At 34.8% G+C, this 20,404-nt stretch overlaps 1 protein-coding gene across 1 annotated transcript in view; it reads left to right on the forward strand.

Moving 5' to 3' along the window:
• Positions 1-2,422: 2,422 nt before the first annotated feature.
• The window catches only part of LOC129743120 (mitoguardin), a 20,546-nt gene continuing 2,564 nt past the window's right edge, over positions 2,423-20,404 (forward strand). The window contains exon 1 of the mRNA XM_055735080.1: positions 2,423-2,536. Within this exon, the coding sequence (XP_055591055.1) occupies positions 2,423-2,536 (114 nt within the window). The remainder of the gene's footprint in view (positions 2,537-20,404) is intronic.

The raw sequence follows: 20,404 nt of genomic DNA on the forward strand, positions 1-20,404 counted from the left end.
GTCGTGGCCTAGAGGATAGCATTCCAGTCTTCTAAGCCAGAGTCCATGAGATCGAATCCCGATCACGGCACATATAGTGCTCTTTCTGTGGTCTGGTGGTTTTAGCATTTGTAAGATGCTAGCCATGATATCCTTGAAAGATGTACGCCTTAGAGTTAAGTAAAATTAGATCTCTTCAAAGAACCATGAAGTTTCACTGAGATCCTATATGTGTGTGTTCGTTTTTAAAACCTGTTATTTCGAAGAACTTTGTTGTTAGCAGTGAGAAGCAGTTCGAAGCAAGCTGACTGTACAAAATCTGATGGCAGGCTACAAACGAAAGGCTCGTCATTTTGGACTAGGTAGACCGGCCGGAATCTTTACTTAGTATTTTGTATGTCATTTAAATAAAAAAAAATTGAACTTCAAAAATAAAGATAGTTTGATTTGTTTATGAATAACAAATATTCGATTTTTACGCAATTAAGTGTGACTAGTTTTTGATCCGACCAACCTTTATGTAGCTTGAGCGCTTGTTTAATGTAAAGCTGATTGAATTCTACCAACCGAAGACCAACTACAACCACGTTTCTATCCGTGGTTTCACTTGACTTGGGTGGGAATGCACTTGCTATTGGCAAACATCCGGCCCATCGCCAGGTCCAGGGAATGAAGGAAAAAAACAACAATAAAGAAAACCGCTAAACAAACCGTTTTGTTCCATGTCACAGAACACTCAATAAAGCGCGAAAGCTTACTTTGCTTTCTGTTTGATTTGGCTAGTATATTTTGTTTGATTTAGCAAAAGCAAACGTGCTGAAGATACACGATCAATTCGTTGAACTTTTTTTTATCGACTTGTATACAAAAGAACATTGTGATTTTTTACAATTAAACAACGGCTTTATAGATTTCCTAATCGTTGTAGAAATCCTTAAGAAAAGTCACGTTATTTGTTGATCATAGAAAAATGTTCATCGCTGCCCCTCTTTTCCAAAGTAAAATGGTCTTGGGCACGTTCGCGCAACTTTTTTAAACATGTTTATTGTTGCGAAACGTTTTGCGTGATGTTGTTTCTCCGTTTTCTTCTTCATCATTATCCATTCTTCCCCAGGCTAAGCCATAAGAATGCTCCAGCCAGCTCAACCCGGGACTAAACGCATTCACCAGAGAATTTAAACAAACTTCACCAATCATTTGATGGGGTTTGTTGGTTTTTCTCTTGGTCCGCACAATTACCTACAGATCCAACCGAAGTCCATTTGCTGGGACCGTTGAGCGATGACTTGTTCCGCTAGCTAAGCTAAGCTGTGCTCAGAGCTAGGTGACGCATCACGTTTGTGGCACTTTGCGCGACATCGCCTTTGCGACTTTTAACATTGCAATGCGCTAGGAGGGCGCATCTCGGGGCGTGAGAACCTAATGCTGGAATTCTAAGTTCTGTGCCATCCGACAATCATGACGTTCCCATGAGATTAGTTTGACAATCCTGTTTGTCAACAATGTAAACAACTTTTGTAGAATGATGTGTATGTTACTATTTTAAGAGATTAAAGATCTCTATATAGACTAGACAGACTATAGATAAACTTTACAATGAATACTTTCACCATTATTTCCCTAATAATTCACTAAGGTGTAAATATCTGTCAGAGTCAAGTTCATCAATGCTTCCCTCCTACAGCAAGAGATTTTTTCGATAACGGGGAAAAAAACGCCTCAAACTTTTCAGCCGTCATCAGCACGAATCGCGAACAGCGATTGTAGAATCGAACGCGTCACCATCTTTAAGAAGAAAATCTCATTAAACTCGTGTTAAAAGTCAAACGATGGCAGTCGATTGCCGCTTAGTCAAATGATGTGAGATCACCCTTTTTTCTTGGTACCGTCCAAAGGGGGAAAATTGAACCTTTACGGCATAAGTTTTTCAAAACCCCAGAAACTTCATTTTTTTAGTTAGCCAGTAAAAACCTCTCTTATTTATGTAGGTCCGAATATTGGACAAATCAGCACCAATATTACATCAATTTACGGTATTTTGGGCCGGCAGACACTGGAAGCAAAAAATCGAACCAAATCTTGGGTGGCAGAGCGGCCGCCCACCCACTCGTGGCAAAATCAAGTAATTCAACAAACTTCGAGCTTAATTTGATTTGCTGTTCACACGCGCTTACGCTTTCGATTGGTACAGTTTGTAGCCGCTAATTCATCCAAATGGGTATAATTTGTAAGGGCAATGATAGGCATTAATTTCCTTTCGAATGGAATTTGTTTTCGATTACCTTCTACCAGTAAACGTAGTAATAAAAAGTTTCATCGCATTTTTATTGACATTTAAAGATGTCCAATCAATTAAAACGTGTCTGGACGCCAACGGCAACCATTCAACTATTGAAAGTCATAATTCTTATTCACTATTAGGCTACACCCGGTTAACTACAAGATGCTGTCTGACCACCGTCGTGTTCATTCACTGAAGCCAAGGACGACCGACGGCGGCGGTTGTTGGCGTCCCAATGGCGCACGACACAACTCGTCAACAGACGAGAGACGCAGAGTTTGATGTCTCTAGGCGATAACGATATGAAGATATGAGGTCTCGATGACTGGATGCTTCTTTCCTTAGGCGAACGTTTGCGGTGGCCTACACCCACGCTCCCACCCGAAAGCTGTGGTTGGGCAAAAGCCGCAGGAATCTCCCATCATGTCACATTCACTTGGCTCCTGAAGACTTTGATGGGTTCGATCTGTTAATTGACTGCAGCCAGACAGACTGTCAAGCCCTACTTACGACCATGTCGACGATGGAGCTTTGGTTGTTTCCTCAAGAGAGGATAAATATTTTCTTAAATGGTTGAGGGATTATGAATGAAACCCTGAAGATGGTGGCTTCCGATGGGGATTTGCACGAATCATACAGAAGTTTAGAATTAAGCTGCCCGATCGGCAGTGTTTTTTACATTCCCAAAAAAAGTTTTTTCCAATGTTCGATCGATAAAACTTAGAGAAAGTTATTAAGCTAGTAATCTAAACAAAGAAATTTTTGATCAACAAAGATTCCGTATATAAAATCCTAATCCCCGCATGTAAGAAGTGAGAACTTTTGTAACAGAAAGAAAGTTTAAAACGAAGAACTCGGATAAATTTATTTTTTACTGGACAGTTTATACAGCGTTACTATTTTGGGGATAAAGTCTATACTTCAAGAAAACATAACACACATATTGCTTCCATTTTATAACAGAAAAAAAGTTTAATCAGTTTCAGGAATTAAAAAAAAATAGTTAGAGCAAGTCCAATGGTGTTGGGAAAAAGTGGTAGGAATTTTGACGTCTGTAGCACAGATGGGAATTTTTCTATCGTGAAATATAGACCAAAAAGGTTGGCCGTCCACCGGTGTGATAGAATACGAAGGTATAAAATTGAAAGCAACCAGCGATGCCAAGAGAATTTGCTTTTCAGTAATTTTACTGACTTTTTGTATTTTGAATTCACCGTTTGAAAATTGAAATCAAATTCATTTGACTTGATCATTAACTTGAAATAGTAGTGCCAATATGAAAATTTTATAATTTAGGTGTATGAATAAGTATTGTTTAAGTTATAATGCATCCCAATATTAAACTGTATTCTGCAGAATTAGGAGTTTTGTATTGGAGAGCATTTGATTACACGAGTTGATAAAGTTTTTGAACTCTTTCTAAAACTTTCATTTTCAAAGTGATAATTAAGTAAGTGACAAATAAAAAGTATAGATATTTCAGACACAAGCTGAATTTTAATTCCGATACGACGCCTTGCGTTTGATATGATTGACACCTGTCGAATCAACAGCGAGTGTTCCGTTTTCTAAAGATAATGGATCAATTAAAGACGGCGTTCCGAACTTGTTACCAGACATTCCGACGGAATATCTTTTTCAAATAAAAAAGCGAAACAATTTCCTACTCCCGAAAACCGCTCAAACAAAACATACAAACAGAATTTATTTATTCACCCAGCTATCTGGCATCTCTGCGCCTCAAAATGTATTCGATTGGCAAGGGCATGAAAAAAATTGGCTGTAAGTTTTAAAGAGTTGATTAACTTCATTGCAATTCGTATCAATTTAAGTGATAAAAGATTAAAAAAAAGAAAATATAACTTTATGTTTAAATCCTGAAATTGCTCAATTTCCTTTATTTTCCCCTCAACTGAGGTTTTGAGCATAAGATAGATGGCAGCACCTAAGCGTTTCATGCACGAATACTGTATTGCAACGCCGACTCTATCAATCGGTTGCAAAATATCGTGTTTTTCTATCACCCTCAGCCAAAAAGTGTTATACGATACAAATTTTGCAGCGCGAAACTGTTCGAATATCAGATTTTCCCAACACCGGTGTACGGCAAATGTGTTGTGATGTGTTGTAAACCTTCGAAATTTCCAACTCCATCTCAACCAGTGAACTTGCTGTTATAGACGACTTTCTATACAATTTAATCTAAGTTTTTCCTTAATGGGTGTGTTGCAACGCAGCTTTTCCTACTTAGGGCACCTGCAACGGTTCAGGCGTAAATATTGGTTTTAAGTATACCAGTTTTAGCAAAATTAGAAATTTTAGAATCGGCTAAAACACCCACTCCCCACCGGTGTAAGAGCAAATTTAAAACGGAAACACTTTCATTGCAGACACTCAATAATTGAGAAGAAAAAACCCATTTTATTAGCAAAAATTGCATAAGTTTTGAGTTTCACGGTTAATTGTCTTAAAATTAACTCTACGAATATTCTGCTAGTTTCATATTTCGTAAGATTATTTTATTTAGCTCTTGTTATCGAGATACCTTTTGAAAATAGGTGAAAAATCATTATACTAAATTTTCACTTGTTTGGGAAAACTATAAAACATTGTCGATATTTTGAAAATAAAGATCAAATGAATGATTAACTTTCCCGAAGACCGCTAGACATTTTGACTACTTAAAAAAAGTATGAAAATTTTCTTTTCGTATATTTTTTTCAAATTTTAGAACGCTGGCTGGATTCACTAATTCTTCGAGCCCAAATGAAAAGCTTTTTAATTTAATTATATTAAATCGAGAATAATGTGACATCTATTATTTTTACTTGATATGGTTTTTATTAACATCTATTCTCAATTTAAAAAAAAAAGGCTGCGCGCGAAAAAAAAATTCGAATAATATCTCAAAAAGAAACTATTATCACACCTAATGTTACTCAAACATGTGCGAAAGAAATCATTGTTGGCTAAAATTTTCTCACCGTGAACTAAATCGGTCTGTCGGGTCTGTCGTATATTTTGAAATCCTGTTCCAAATTTGCATGAATTTGGAACAAAGGCGTATAACTGTTGGGAATTTTGAAATCGATAACTGTGCTAAAACAGCAATATACGCCACCGGTGCTAGCCGAAATGTTTTAGCGTGGTCGAAAACCGTGTTTTGCATCTACCGTTGGGACAGCCCTTAGTAGGTAGTTAATAAGAATTTTGAAGGTATGCATGGAACTTTTTGTTACTAAGATAATCTCGTTGTTGAGAACTATACGAACACGTTCGAACTTCATAAAAAAAATATAAATTTCCTAGTAGGTATACTAAGCTTTCCAGAATTTTTTAAGCACATATCCGGGCTGGACAATTCCTGAAAATCTATATATATAAAAATGAATTTCTGTCTGTCTGTCTGTCTGTCTGTCTGTCTGTTCCCTATAGACTCAGAAACTACTGAACCGATTTGCGTGAAACTTGACAGGTGGGAGTATTGGAGGCCAGGGAAGGTTCCTATTATGGTTTGAGACCCCTCCCCCTAACAGGAAGGGGGGGGAGGGGCCTTCCAAACAATTTTTGCATAACTCGAGAACCAATCAAGCAAATGGTATCAAATTTGGCATGGGGTGGTATTTGGGAACGGGGAATATTTCTATGAATATGAGGTACCCCTTCCTCCTCTCAGTGGAGTGATAGGAAGGGGGGAGGGGGGCTACCTTACAATTTTTCATATAACTCGAAAACTAATCAAGATATTGGAACCAAATTTGGCATGGAAAGGTATTTTGGTACGAAAAATATTTCAATGATTATTTGAGACCCCTCCCTCTTTCCAGTAGAAAGAAGGAGGGGGCCTCTTTCATATTTTTACACATAACTCAAAAACTAAAAAAGCAAATAGAACCAAATTTGACATGGGAGGGTATTTGGATACGAAAAATATTTCTATGACTATCTGGGACCCCTCCCTCTTTCCAGTAGGCAGATATAAAGGGGGGAGGGGGCCTTTTTTATAATTTTTTATATGATTCAAACATTATTTAAGCAAATGGAACCGAATTTGGCATGGGCGGGTATTTGGGAACGTGACATGTTCTAATGATTGTTTGAGACCCATTCCTTCTTCCAGCGGGGAGAAAGGAAAGAAGTATCATATAATTTGGCATAGAACGATATTTGGGTACGTGAAATGCTTCTATGAATATTTGGTATCCCTCACTCCTTCAAAGAGGTGGATGAAAAGGGGGAAGAGAGGTTTCCCTTACAATTTTCAGTATATTTGTAGAGCTGATCAAGCGAATTGATCCATATTTGGCATGTGAGGGTATTTGGATACGAGAAATGTTTCTATTATTAATGGAAGCTTCACCTTTTTTTCAGCGGAAAGAGATAAAGGGGAAAGGGGGGCTTCCATACATTTTTTTTGCATTTCTCGAGAATTAATCGAGCAAATGAAACCAAATTTCGCATCAAAAAGTATTTGAGTACGAAAATACTTTTTCTATTTGAAACAGTTCCTTTCTTGCAAAAGAATGATAGAATTGGATGTAAAGGAAAGAAAAAGGAGGCTTACATTTAACTTTTTTTTTTACAATATCCGAGAAATGGACAAAACTGAACATGGAAAATCATTTTGGTATAATTCTATGATTATCTGACACACCATCCTCTTTTCAGTGAGTAGGTACATGGGAGAAAGGAGGTTAGCTCAATACAATTTTGTTATTTATGCTAACGAATTTATGCTAACGAAACCAACAAATGGAAACAAATATGGCATGGAGAGGTACTTGGTTACGACGTATGTTTCTACGAATGTTACAGACCCTTACGCTTTGCAGTGTAAAGAGGGGAAGAAAGGAGGGCGCTCCTTATCAATTTGTTGTAAAGCTTAAAAACTTATTAACCAATGGAACTATTATTGATATCAAAGGATTTTTGGGAACGAAAAAATGGGTTTGATTATTAAAGATCACGACCTCCATTCAGCAGGGGGTGAAGGGAAAGACAGGGGGGGCTCTTTTATTAGTTTAGCATAAATCCAGAGCATATCAAGCAAAAACAAACATATTTAATAAGTTAGATTGTTTGTGTGCGATTAATTTGAGACCCTCCAGACAGATTAAAATTATCAAATCTTTAACACAAATTTATACAGCAAGATTCAGAATATTAGTTTAAGTTTTGTTTGTGTCGCAATTCGTTTTATAGCGGTTGCTTATGAATTATGTTAAAGTTTGATTTAAAACAATGCCAATAAAACAAGTTTGAATAATTTTTGTAAATATCATTGGATTTTGAAAGGTGTAGCAAAGCACACCGGGTCAGCTAGTTTTATATAAAAAAAACCTTGCAAGATCCGGTCAAATTTTGTCAAAACCCAGAAAATTACTAGGGTGGTCTAATCGATTTTTAACGAAACCGGTAAAACCGTCCATTTTCTCAATACCGGAAATTTGGACGGTAAAAACCGGTATTTGCGATAAATTTTTCAATTACATTGCATTGTAATAAAACTGATACAGGTAGATGTTTTTATCAAACATGTTTGAGTACAAATACTCAAATTTCGTTCAATTAGCTTCAAAATCTAAACTCAATAAACCTTACTGCAAGGTTCACGCGAGATTTGATTATTGCCAAAACTGTTTTGATGTAAGTTTTTTAAAATAAAACTATAGTGGCGTTCAAAAAAGAATTTACAAGCTTTCATCTCTCACTACAATTACAGGAATTGTAGATTGCTTCACAATAATCACTGAATTTTTCATTGAAAAAACTGAAGTTTGGTCCAAAGATGTAAATATGTTTATAAAAAAAACAAGCCAAGTTTTATCAAAATCGTTCTAAGCGTGCTGGGCTTTCACAAATTTAAAATTTAAGACCAAAAATTGATTAGAAACTTCCTTCTTTGTTGTAAAACATAAAATGTTTCAACAGAGTCAACATTTAAACACATGTTGAATGTTTGTATGATTTTTTTTTTTATCAATATTCTTTTGGTAATTGATGGAACTCTGTTGAATTTATTTTTAACGGTGTTGAAGTATTTTCTTTTTCCAAACAAAGCAGTAACAAATCAAAGCAATTGAAAGAAAAAACAAAATTTGTTGCTTGACGCCATCATTAATCCAAGATTGCGGCTTCCGCTTCTATTTTCAAAGCAGTAAATTACTGAAAATATCATGAAACCTTCACAATATGGTTATAAGGTGAAAGTGATAAAGAGTAGAAGTCGAATTTCTTTGCCGTCGCACTACAATATGGGTATAAGTTGAAAGTGATCAATCGGTAGAATTCGGATTTCGTTATCTGACGCCATCTTAAAATCCAAGATGGCGAATTCAGCTGAACTTAAAAATGTAGTAAATGACTTAAAATCGCATAAAACCCCAACAATATTGGTATTGGGTAAAATGGCTAAGCGAGTCGAATTTCGCTATCTGACGCCATCTTGAAATCCAAGATGGCGGCTTTCAATAAACTTTAAAAATGCTATAAATCATTGAATTTCGCATGAAACCTCCAAAATATGCGTATTTGTTAATTGGGATAAGCTATAAGAAGTTGATTTTCGCATTCTGACGCTATCTTGAAATCCAAGATGGTGGCTTCAGCTGAACTTAAAAATGCTGTAAATGAATGAAAAATAGCATGAAACCCCCAAAATATATTGTATTTGGTGAAAAGGCTTAACGATAGAAGTCGAATATCTCTATTCGCGTTTCTCTGAAATGCTGTAAGTGACTGAAAATCCCATAAAACCACCACAATACCGACCCCGTTCGTTTTTGGCAACATTCTATTTTGGCAACACAAAAAGTTCGGGCGTATTGCCAAAAACAAACAGGGTCTGGTTCTTCTAGTTTAGCCCTTTCACCTTATACCATTATTGTAAAGCTTTCGAGCGATTTTTAGTCATTTACAGTTCAGTGGAAGCCGCCATCTTGAATTTCAACTTGACGTCCGATAGCGAAATTTGACTTCTTCTAGTTTAGTCCTTTCACCAAATACCAATATTGTGGGCCTTTCATGCGATTTTCAGTGATTAACAGCATTTCAAAGTTCAACGGATGCCGCCATCTTGAATTTCAAGATGGCGTCGGAAAGAAAAAAAATCGTCTTCTTCTTGTTTAGCCCTTTCACCCAATACCCGTATAGTTGTTTTTTAATGCGACTTTTTGTCATTTACAGCATTAAAAGTTGAGCGGATGCCGCCATCTTGGATTTTAAGATGGCGTCTGATAGCAAAATTTGACATCTACTCGTTTAGCCCTTTTACCCAAATCCAATATTGTTGGGGTTTCATGCGATTTTAAGTCATTTACTACATTTTAAAATTCAGCGGAAGCCGCCATCATGCATTTCAAGATGGCGTCAGACAACGAAATTTGGCTTCAACTCATGATTTATTCCACGGGTCATTGACAACCAATCCCTTTTCATTCAAAAAGTTTGTCATCATTTACTGTACTAATGATTAACAACTCAGAAATGAGGAACTCATCCTAAGCGTGTAATTGGTTAGCTTGCGAGAGAAACGTCAAATCGTAGCTTTTTTTGGGGTCATCATTACACCATAATAAAACTAATTAGCCATTTTTCTGACCATAGAAAAGCTATTAAGCATTGAATTGACTGCTAACATGTTTAATAATAGCATTTTAAAAGCTTTGGTGACCAACATTGATGACCAACAATGACTGGTCATGATGACTTTTCTAGGATAGGGCCAAATAGCCTAATTTTGGCTTAATTAGAGCCCAGGTGATGTTATAGAATGCGCTTTAGTTTTTTATGAAGATCAATTCCAAGTAACAATTTTAGCTTTATTATGGTCAGCAAAATTTCGTTTGGACTATGTTCTTTCATCGACGTCACTGCGAAAATATTTCTGGGTGGAAATTATTTGCACAGGAGTCTAAATGGGTGCAATTTCGGCAATAAAAAATTGAATTTCTATCGGAAGTGGCTTATGAGGTTTTTCGTAGCTTTAAATATTTTCAGAATCGAAGAAAAATCATAAATCCAAAATCAAAATCAAAAAAGGCTATAATTACAGAATAAAAGTAAATTTGAATAATAGATTGAATTTCCTGACTGGGAATTGACGAGAATAAAAAATTAGGAAATTCTCTAATTCCGGGATACGCTTCAAAAATCCGGGAATTTCCGAAGCCAATAAAAAGTGCTGAAATACTTAAAAATTAATACAGTCTAAATTTGGTTTTATGGTTCTACCTTGATAGTTCAGATTTTATCTTCATTCTCTAAAAACTGGATAATGCATTGAATTTGATAAAAAATGTTTTTTCGTTAAAAAACTTAGTGAAAAAGTGAAAACCGACAGAAAATCTATCAAATCTAACAATACCAATAAAGAAACGCTACGAAAAGAATCTGAATATTCTTTTTGGCAAAATCATCAGCGAAGAAATAACATACATTGAAACAAAAGAATAGTTATCTGAAAATTTACGAGATTTGGTAAAAATCCTGAAGTCTTGCTAACCAACTTCTATCGATAGTGAAAAATCTTTCTCAATTTTTAAAAAAATTTGCAGCAAGAACCAGACAAGTTCATCAGTTAATGTACTTAGATTTTGGTTTAAATTTTTAAGGCCTTAAAAAAGTTTGAAATGTTTTGCAATACTAACTACCTGAAAATTCTAAAATACCATATAGATAAGGTTTCGTGTGTTGTAGAGTGTTAAAATCTTCATTTTAAATTTTTACCGGGATCCCTAGAATTCCCGGGAAAAGGATCGCTAGATTACCCGATTCTATTAATGAGGTTATGTTTATGTTATCGACCGTTTTCGCTGTTTGATGTTCTATTTTTGGCTAATTTCGGTCTTAGATTTGCAGCAAACAACTTTCTTTTTGAAATGCCCGACGTTTCGACCATTTCTGGTGGTCTTACTCAAGGGTATTGTGTAACGGTTGTTAATGTCAGTTTCGTTTTTTAAACGTTTAGGTATCCAGTCTTCGATACTCTTTTTTAATCGGGATTAAAAAAAATTTCTTATCCGTTGGACAAAACAAAGTCTGACAATAACAACCGTTAGAAAATACCCTTAAGGATGACCATCAAAAATTGTCAAAACGTCGGGCATTTCAAAAAGAAAGTTTTTTGCTTGTAATCCAAGACCGAAAAATAGCTAAAAATAGAATATGAAATCCAAGTCCGAAAAATAGCCAAGAATAGAACATTGAATTTTAATTTCACTATCATAAATCAAATTTTCAGTTTATTATCAGCAATAGTTGAAAAATTTGTTTTGATGCTAGAGAAAGAATAATATCATGTCGCATCCTTAAACATCCCCCCCCACGCTTTCAAAATGAACGTTTTTTCATTTGATATCACAGTTCTTCTTATTGGTCGATTTTTGAAAATTTGTAAAATCATCTCCATCCACCCCCCCAAAACAAAACAACCTCGAAGACCGCACCTGTCTACAATCTTGAAAATTCTACAAAATGTTGCACTTAAATTCATTCAAGAATCATGTTAGGATGTTTGCAAATGTTCAAAAACTCCGCAGGTATCACTTCTTCAAAATAATTTAAGGATCAGAATTTCTAACCAATGGCTAGGAAAGGATGCAGCAGTGCCCCAAAAGTGTTATCCATCAGCTCGCCTTCCAACCAATATTAAAAGACCATCAGAGTGAAGTGGAGCCATCGTCATTTGTTTTCCGATGTCTGCTAGGCAAAACAAACCGAAGCAAATGAACGGAAGTGTTCTATCCAGCCAAAAACCTCTATTGAGCTGGGTCGATTATGTCAACTAATCGACGAATAATTCCAAAATAAAAAAAGAAGTTCTTTTAAGAATGTTGCTTCTTAAGTCATATGCTGATTTCATTCTTCATATATAAATTTTTGCATTTCTCATAATAGATTCAATTTAACCTAGTTTATTAGCACTATTTGTCTATTGAAACAGCTGGTCTTCCCTGTTCGTCGAGGCCCCGTGGAAGCTCCCACCTCGATCTACAAACTTGTCTGATTGTCGCTACAAATTTGCAAACACCAACTGGGGGACCCACCTAGTTGATTAATTTAAATTTAAAATTTAACTTGAATTTGTTTGCCAATTTTCATCACTTGCGGCTATGCTCGCTCCCATTAGGCGAGCCTCTCCTATAGTGCTCGTATCGATTAGTAAAACGAGCAGAAGACTTTGTCTGTCTAGGCTAGGCCACTGATGGTTTTGGAAAGTGTACCCAAAATGGTGCTAGCAGATGGTGACAATGGTTGAAAATTTAACCATGCAGTCTGCCACTTTTAGCCTTTTCTATGCAAATTCACTTATGGTGGTTATTTGGGAACAATGTTACCTTTTATGTGCAAACAAGTTTTAGAAACTTTCTTTGGAAATTACTCAACTTATCGAGGAACTAAGCAAACAATTTGGATCGATTATCTTAGGTCAGTTATTTGAGTCCAATGATTTTAAATTTGTAAATCGAACTAAAACTTGTAATTTTGTACATTATGATGATTGCTATCATTTATTTGAATAGTCATATGATCTTCATAATCACTTTTTAGTTCATTTGCTTCTAATTTAAAGCAATACCCAATAAATGCCACCTTAAATATATCATTTGCACCACCACGGGTCGAATAAAAACTCAAAAACCAAAATAAACCATAAAAATCCCATTAAAGGTGATAGACTATCTTTCACTATCCTACTGTGTCGGATGTAAGCAAATAAACACTAACAATTTTCTCCTCTCCCCGTAAAATCGGATAGAGAAGAGGTTTCAAATTTCAGCCTGTTATTCAAATTGGATGGGAAATCGAAGCTCTACAGATAGGAAGCGAGCGGCAGCTGTAAATAGACGCTCTAGTCTAAGTTGAGAGACGAAAGTTGGGGGAGGGAGTTCTGGTGTTTTTGGACGACCCAAACCAAAGGGTGTTCCATTTCGGCTGCCCCTTTCTAAATGTGTGGTGGAGGAGATTCATCGTCGTGATGAGGTTTTGCTTTTTAATTGATTTCCACCCGGTTTTTCTTTCGCCATTGTCTGATTGGGATGTTTTGGAGGGGACTTTTGGGCTTTCACTCGATGCCGCTAACTATTATTTGGTTGTCTGAGCTGTGATTGTTGTTTATAATGCGTACGCTAAACCCTGTTTCTCATTTTTTGATTTCAGAATATCGGAGCCGGTGCGGTAGATTTTCATCAAAACCAAAAAGGTTGGTTCCATTGTATTCTTAACAAGTTTTTTTTTTCGAAAGACCCTCTGTACAGTTTATTTTAACAACAATTGGACAATTACTTATAAGTAAGCATTATTCGATTTGATTGATCGAATTTTATTTTTTATTGTGTTTGAGAAAATCATTTTTTAATATTGAGTCTACGAGATGAATAAACCGCCCTGTTTTTAAATCCCTGGAGAAAAAGGAGTAGTGCTGATTTTGTGTTACGTTTTATTTAAAAATACCAGGTGCAGAGAAAGGATGAAATTCTTTAATTTTGTTTATATAATCTTACAATTCGGGATTAGTAGGACACCGTTATAGCACAAATGAATAGATGTACAAGCTCGAACAAAAAATCTTAAGAAGCTTGTGAAAAATTACAAATGCTCTCTTCTAAAGAAGCCGTTAAAATTTGACGAAAACCAGTCCCATCCATTGTTTAATTGCAACGTTTCTCGACGCAATAACACTTTTATTCATTCTCAAAATTACTCATTCCAGCGTGATATCACAACGTTTGCAAAACAATTTTTTGATATATTGTTTGTAGATTTTAAGTTCATATCGTACATTGAAAAAAATAATGCCCCTAAGTTCAGAATTTAATTCGTTACATTTTGAAAGCAAAAGTATCTTTATTGAACAAATAGTTATCAAAATATAAGCAAAAAAAATCGTGACTTCACAACGCGTTTCTTTTTCCACTTTTCAGTTTTTTTACATAGCCGCATTTTTCTGCTCTCTTATTCGAGTAAATTTTATGAAAATTTTAGAAAAGTATCGTTTCATTACAATCAACAAATCGCTGTTTTTGGTTTTTTTTAATGTTGATTTAAATTTATTTTAGAACGATTCAGTTTCGTGACGTCACAATGCGCCATTTTTCAAAGCAAAGTTTTGCAAAGCGTTGTGGCGTCACGAAATTTTTTGGTCAGCTACATGATATAAATCAAAATATAATCTTAAAATTAATGCTTAATTTACTAAACATATTCAAAAACTCAACAAATAGGTGATGAAATCGATCCATTTATGCTTAAAAAATTAAGGGAATTGAATCTAAATGGCTCATATAAGCAGATAAGGTTTGCAACACTACGCATATCAATTTTATTCGAAATTTATTTGTGCGATGATGTGAATACTATTTGAAAAAAAAAACTTATGCTAGAAAATATTTATTTGTAAAAGCGTTGAAATATGTTTATGAATCTTTTCAATATTTGATTGCAAAGGAAAGGAAAAATAAATGATAATTTCCTGCGATAAATCCTGCGATCTATTAAAAGTTAGTTAATGTACACTAGAGTGCCTAAGTCAGCCGACTTAAGAAAAGCTAAAACAGCACAAAGTCTAGTGCTAAATTTGGGGGATCGGACCATGGAAATAGATGGCGCAATGAGCCTGAAGTTTGTACGGAATAATGAAAAATTTCTCTTGGGAAAAACATGAACACCCAGTTTTGCACCAATTTCTGAAGTCCCTGTCGGGTAATTTGTTTTCATTATAGTCATTCACAAAGCTTTCGTTATGACAAACAGTTTATCCCAAGGTCCCATTTCGATAAGGGTTATGGTGAAAAAACATACAAATTGTGTTTCTAAAATAAGCTTCTGATGGGCTAGCTCAATAACTTTTTTATGATAACTTTAATCGAAATGCGTTCCTCAGATGAAATATTGTTATAATATAAGCTTTAAAACACTGAAATTAAAAGAAAAGTTGGTTAATAATCAAAATTAATGGTGAAAAACTGTTTAATGGGTTGTTTTGTTCATCCCGAACAAACTTCACTCAATTGTATACAAACTTAAGGTTTGTTGCGTGACCCTTTTTCGTAGTATAATCTGGCCCTAATTTTGCATGGAGCCCTGTGCTAGAAGCTTCTTATTTCAATTTTGTTATTCAGTCAAAAGTCTCTTCGTGAGATTTAATGTGAATACGGGGTTTGATTTGGATTTTCTTGCAACATTCTATGAGGTGTAAGTTTCAATAAAGGACACTTTTATAAAATAACTAGCTGACCCGGTGTGCTTTGCTCCATTTTTTTCGTTCCCAAAAATCCTCTTATATCAAATATGGTTCCATTGGTTGATGCGATTTTAAGCTTTACAGCAAAATGTATATGGAGCATCCTCCTTTCTTCCCCTCTCTACACTGTAAAGTACCTTTCCATGCCATATTTGTTTCCATTTGTTGGCTTTGTTAACATAAACTGGGAGCTTATGCTAACAAAATTGTATTGGGCTCACCTCCCTCCCCCTATGTACCTCCTCACTGAAAGGAGGATGGTGTGTCAGATAATCCTAGAATCATACCAAAATGATTGTCCATGTTAAGTTTTGTCCATTTCTCGGATTTTGTGAAAAAAAAACAAAAGTTGAAAGTTATCCCCCTCTTCCCTTCCTATATTCCCAATTCTATCATCCTACTGCAAGAAAGGAATTTTTTCACAAAGAAAAATTATTTTTCGTACTCAAATACATTCTGATACAAAATTTGGTTTCATTTGCTCGATTAATTTTCGAGTAAAGCAAAAAAAAAATGTATGGAAACACTCCTTTCCCCCTTTATATCCTTCCGCTGAAAAAAGGTGGGGCTTCAATTAATAATAGAAACATTTCTCATATCCAAATATCCTCACCTGCCAAATATGGTTCAATTTGCTCGATCAGCTCTCCAGTTATACTGAAAATAGTAAGGGCGACTTCTCCTCCCCCTTTTCATCCACCTCTTTGAAGGAGTGAGGGATATCAAATATTTGTACCAAAATATAGTTCCATGCCAAATTTTATTCCATTTGCTTTTGTAGTTCTTAGTAAAAATTGTATTAATCCATCTTTCCTTTCTCCCCGCTGGAAGAAGGAAGGGGTCTCAAACAATCATTAGAACATGTCACGTTCCCAAATACCCGCCCATGCCAAATTTGGTTCCATTTGCTTTATAAGTTTTTGAGTTATGTAAAAAATTAAAAAAGAGGACCCCTCCCACCCCCCCTCCCTCTTTACATCTCCCTACTGAAAAGAGGGAGGGGTCTCAAGTAATCACAGAAATATTTTTCGTATCCAAATACCCTCACATGCCAAATTTGGTCCCAATATCTCGATTAGTTTTCGAGTTAAATGAAAAATTGTAAGGTAGCCCCCTTCCCTCCTTCCTATCACCCCACTGAGAGGAGGGAGGGGTACCAAATATTTATAGAAATATTCCCCGTTCCCAAATACCACCCCATGCCAAATTTGATACCATTTGCCTGATTGGTTTTCGAGTAATGCAAAAAATTGTCTTTTGTTTGGGAGGCCCCTCCCCCCCTTCATGAGAGAGGGAGTGGTCTCAAATTATAATAGGAACCTTCCCCTGCCTCCAATACCCCCACCTGCCAAGTTTCACGCAAATCGGTTCAGTAGTTTCTGATTTTTATATATATATATAGATTTTATGAGAAATTTATTTTCATTCCAAGTCTTATGAATTTGTACGAAAGTAAATGCTTATTTATTCAATTTACCATGTTCAAAGATTTTTTAATCTCATTGCATCTATTCTATAGATAATTAGTTATTTTATATAAACATAATATTAGCAAGTAATAGAAGCTATTAGTGCGTTTGTTCATTCTTATATAGAAGAACTTGATCTTATTGTAATTTTCTTTTCAAACCTCAGATAACTACCTGAACGATATTTATTCATATTAGAGATCACTACCTGCTTGTATGATTCACAAATATTCTCTTAAAAATTCAATGAGGATTTCATTTTTATGATTGTTTGTTTATTCGTGAATCAAATGTTCAACAAGCGCAATATTTTTTTATTAGAGACGTTTTAAAATAATTGCGTTTATGCGAAAAAAGAATTGATTAAAATTGATAAAAACTTGATAATTGAATTAATTTATTGAAGCGCATTGTTATGTTAAACTTGTTTTGAAGAAATACCTACTATAAGAGTGTTTAAGTAAGAAGTCATATACGTTTCCGAAAAAAAGGAAATCAATTTTCGTGACATCACAACGAATTCTTTACCCGTGTGCAACTCACAACCTTCTGAACCGATTTACATTCTGAAAAAAGCATTGAATTCCTCTCAAAAAGTTTGAAGAGATCTCCAATTTTGACAGTATGTGACGTTGCAAGGAATCATGAACTGAAAAATAGTAGAAATTTCGTGACGTCACAACCCTTAAAAATAGTTACTTTTATTACCGATTCTAGAGGGTGAAGTTGCTGTGATTATTTTTAATCTAATATCATTCTTTAAAGATGGTTTTATTACAATTTGCAATAATTTTGTTTTATACAGCTAGTTTCTTGACAAAGTTATGTTTCAAATAAAGAATAATTGTTAAAATCAGTTTATTTCCGTACTAAAAATTTTAAATTTCAACGTCAACATACTCAATTCCGAAAAAAGGTAACTGAAATTCTTTTGATGAAAAATGAAGCTCAACAAATAAACTTTCAAATGCTGGGCAAATTATTTTTGAATAATGAAAAATGAATATCGGTTCTCCATTTAAGGGGCGCTTTGAATGGGTCAAATTTATTTTGATTATCATTGCTTTGTAATCAAAATATCAGTTACCTAGGCTTTTTGAGTATCATGATTATGTTTAAGTTGATTTATTTTTAGAAAAAATCATAAATGGCCCCAAAGATTTTTTGCTTATAGTTTATTTGGTTACTTTTTGGTGAACATTCTGTAATACTCATTATAGGTAATCTTTCAATGTTTTATAGTTCTGCTACATGAAAACTTAATCAGATTATTTTTTGAGTAATTTTTTTTTTAGAGTTTCGTGATGCCTATAAGTTATGATTCGGCTATTCACACAACATCTATTTGATTTTCAGCTTTTATAATTTTATTTGAAGAAAAAAGTATGCCAAAATCTCAACCAAGTGAACAATATTCTGAGAGCAGTGACAAACAGATGTTAGTCATCTAACTTAATTCCAACCCATGTTCTTCACAACCGCATTCCAAATTAAGGCAAACAATATTTCTGAAAAGTTGACGGTTAAGTTAAAGTGATCAAATCCTTAACTAGTATTTAAAAGTGGTTCTTATAACATGGGAGTATTTAAAATTATAAAGGAATTGATCACATATGGATTATTCTTGAGGTTTCAAAGTAAATTTTTAGAAAGCGAAACATTAAAATTTAAACGGTAGTCACCACCTGGCACCACTTTTAGACAATTGCAAAAAGTGTTGATCAGGGATGCCGTCCGAATAAATTATCATCACTTTTTTCTTTAGTTTACGTACAATGCTTAAAAAATATTTCAGAAATCAGCTTTAGTTTCCAATTTTCATAAATAAGTCAGCACATAAATCTTCAATGGCACCGATTCATTCAACATTAATAGTTCATTTGTAGTTACCGATGGAATTATGTTGAAGTTAATTTGGCGTAAGTCAGAATCACTGTTATTCGATTTTATGATACAGTAATAGTGGGAGGATTTATGTTGACTTTTGCTCGTTGGAGATGTATCAGCATTTTTTTCAATTTAGAGTACCTAGTTGCAAAATGTATAGAAAAGGTGGTGATACTTATTGGGTATAATATGTTTTGCAAAATTTGAGACAAAGTACGTAAGTAAGTGATTTGAGGCAAAGTTCAGCAGTTTTTATTATCCAAGGCTATTAAATTCAAAATCATTTGATTCGAAAATGTAATATTGACGCAAGCAAAATCTTCAAATCACCTGAGCATATAAATGGAAATGGAAATGGAAATTAATCGAAAACAATAGCTCTGATTCACATTTTGATGGTCAATGTTTTCAAAACATCGACTAATTTTCTTCAAACATATTTTCATAATCTTATTTATTCAAGGTTCCAAAATTCTTATGGTGCAAGAAAAGGAATAAAAAAAAATCATTATAATTGGCATTCCTAACTTAGTAGTTTCCGGAGTGCACGCTATCACGAGTTACATGAATTTCTCAAATTAGTGCTTCCATTTTGGAAGCCAGAGGATGCTGATGCTGTCGCTTTTTCATTGTATGTAGAAAATATTGGTTAACCATATTTGATTTAGCTCTTCAATCGTTTGAAATGAACGTATCAAAGAACATTTTCCATTTGAAACAGTTGGGATTCTTTATTTTTTTGTGCGCCAATTTGGTTAACAGAATAATCTTCAAACACTACACAACCGAAACACGTAAAGATTGTTTTAGCTTTGTAAAAGAGGGTTTGAGATAATTGATTGAAATATGAATTCAAGTCTAGATTTAGTATTTGTTTAGAAGAAAAGCTTAACGGTTGCAACTTACTTTGTTTGAAATATTATTATCTCCAAGCAAACAAGAAGTCATCATAAATCATCCCTGATTCGACTTATCTCGAAAGGAAAAAAAAAACAAACGACTTTCATAGCCATGAAATTGAATAAACCTTTTGAATGAAACCATAAGAGCAGTCTCATTCCTATGTATGTGGTCTTTCCAGTCTGGGTCGACCTGGATTATATTAAATCTGTTTACCTACCTTTAAGCTGGATCACCAGAAGAGGCCCTGATTTTCATTCAAATGTAAGCTGTCTCAAGAGTTGGCCCTCGTCTATAGTTAAGAAAGCATCGGGCTGCGTGCTACCGACAGCGATTAAAATTTAAAATTTAGATTAGATTCTTCTGCATCATCTCTTAGGTAGATGTTTAGATACACACTCCAGGGCCACACTTCATAAAAAATGGTGTGCGTGTGCCAGCCAGATCCGGAGATTTAGAAAGAAAACAAGAAAAATCCCATCATTAGATCTTTATCAAAATTATGTTGCTTTTAATGTTTACTGAGATGAGGCGCATTTGGTATCTTCCTATAGGGTTTATCTCACTTAATCACTTGCCGCCACTCACTCGGTGATAATAATCGTCATTCCAACTGTCATCCGCTGCTAAATACGGTCCTCGACA

The sequence above is a fragment of the Uranotaenia lowii genome, chromosome 2 (genome assembly GCF_029784155.1).
Source record: "Uranotaenia lowii strain MFRU-FL chromosome 2, ASM2978415v1, whole genome shotgun sequence".
Lineage (NCBI taxonomy): Eukaryota > Metazoa > Arthropoda > Insecta > Diptera > Culicidae > Uranotaenia > Uranotaenia lowii.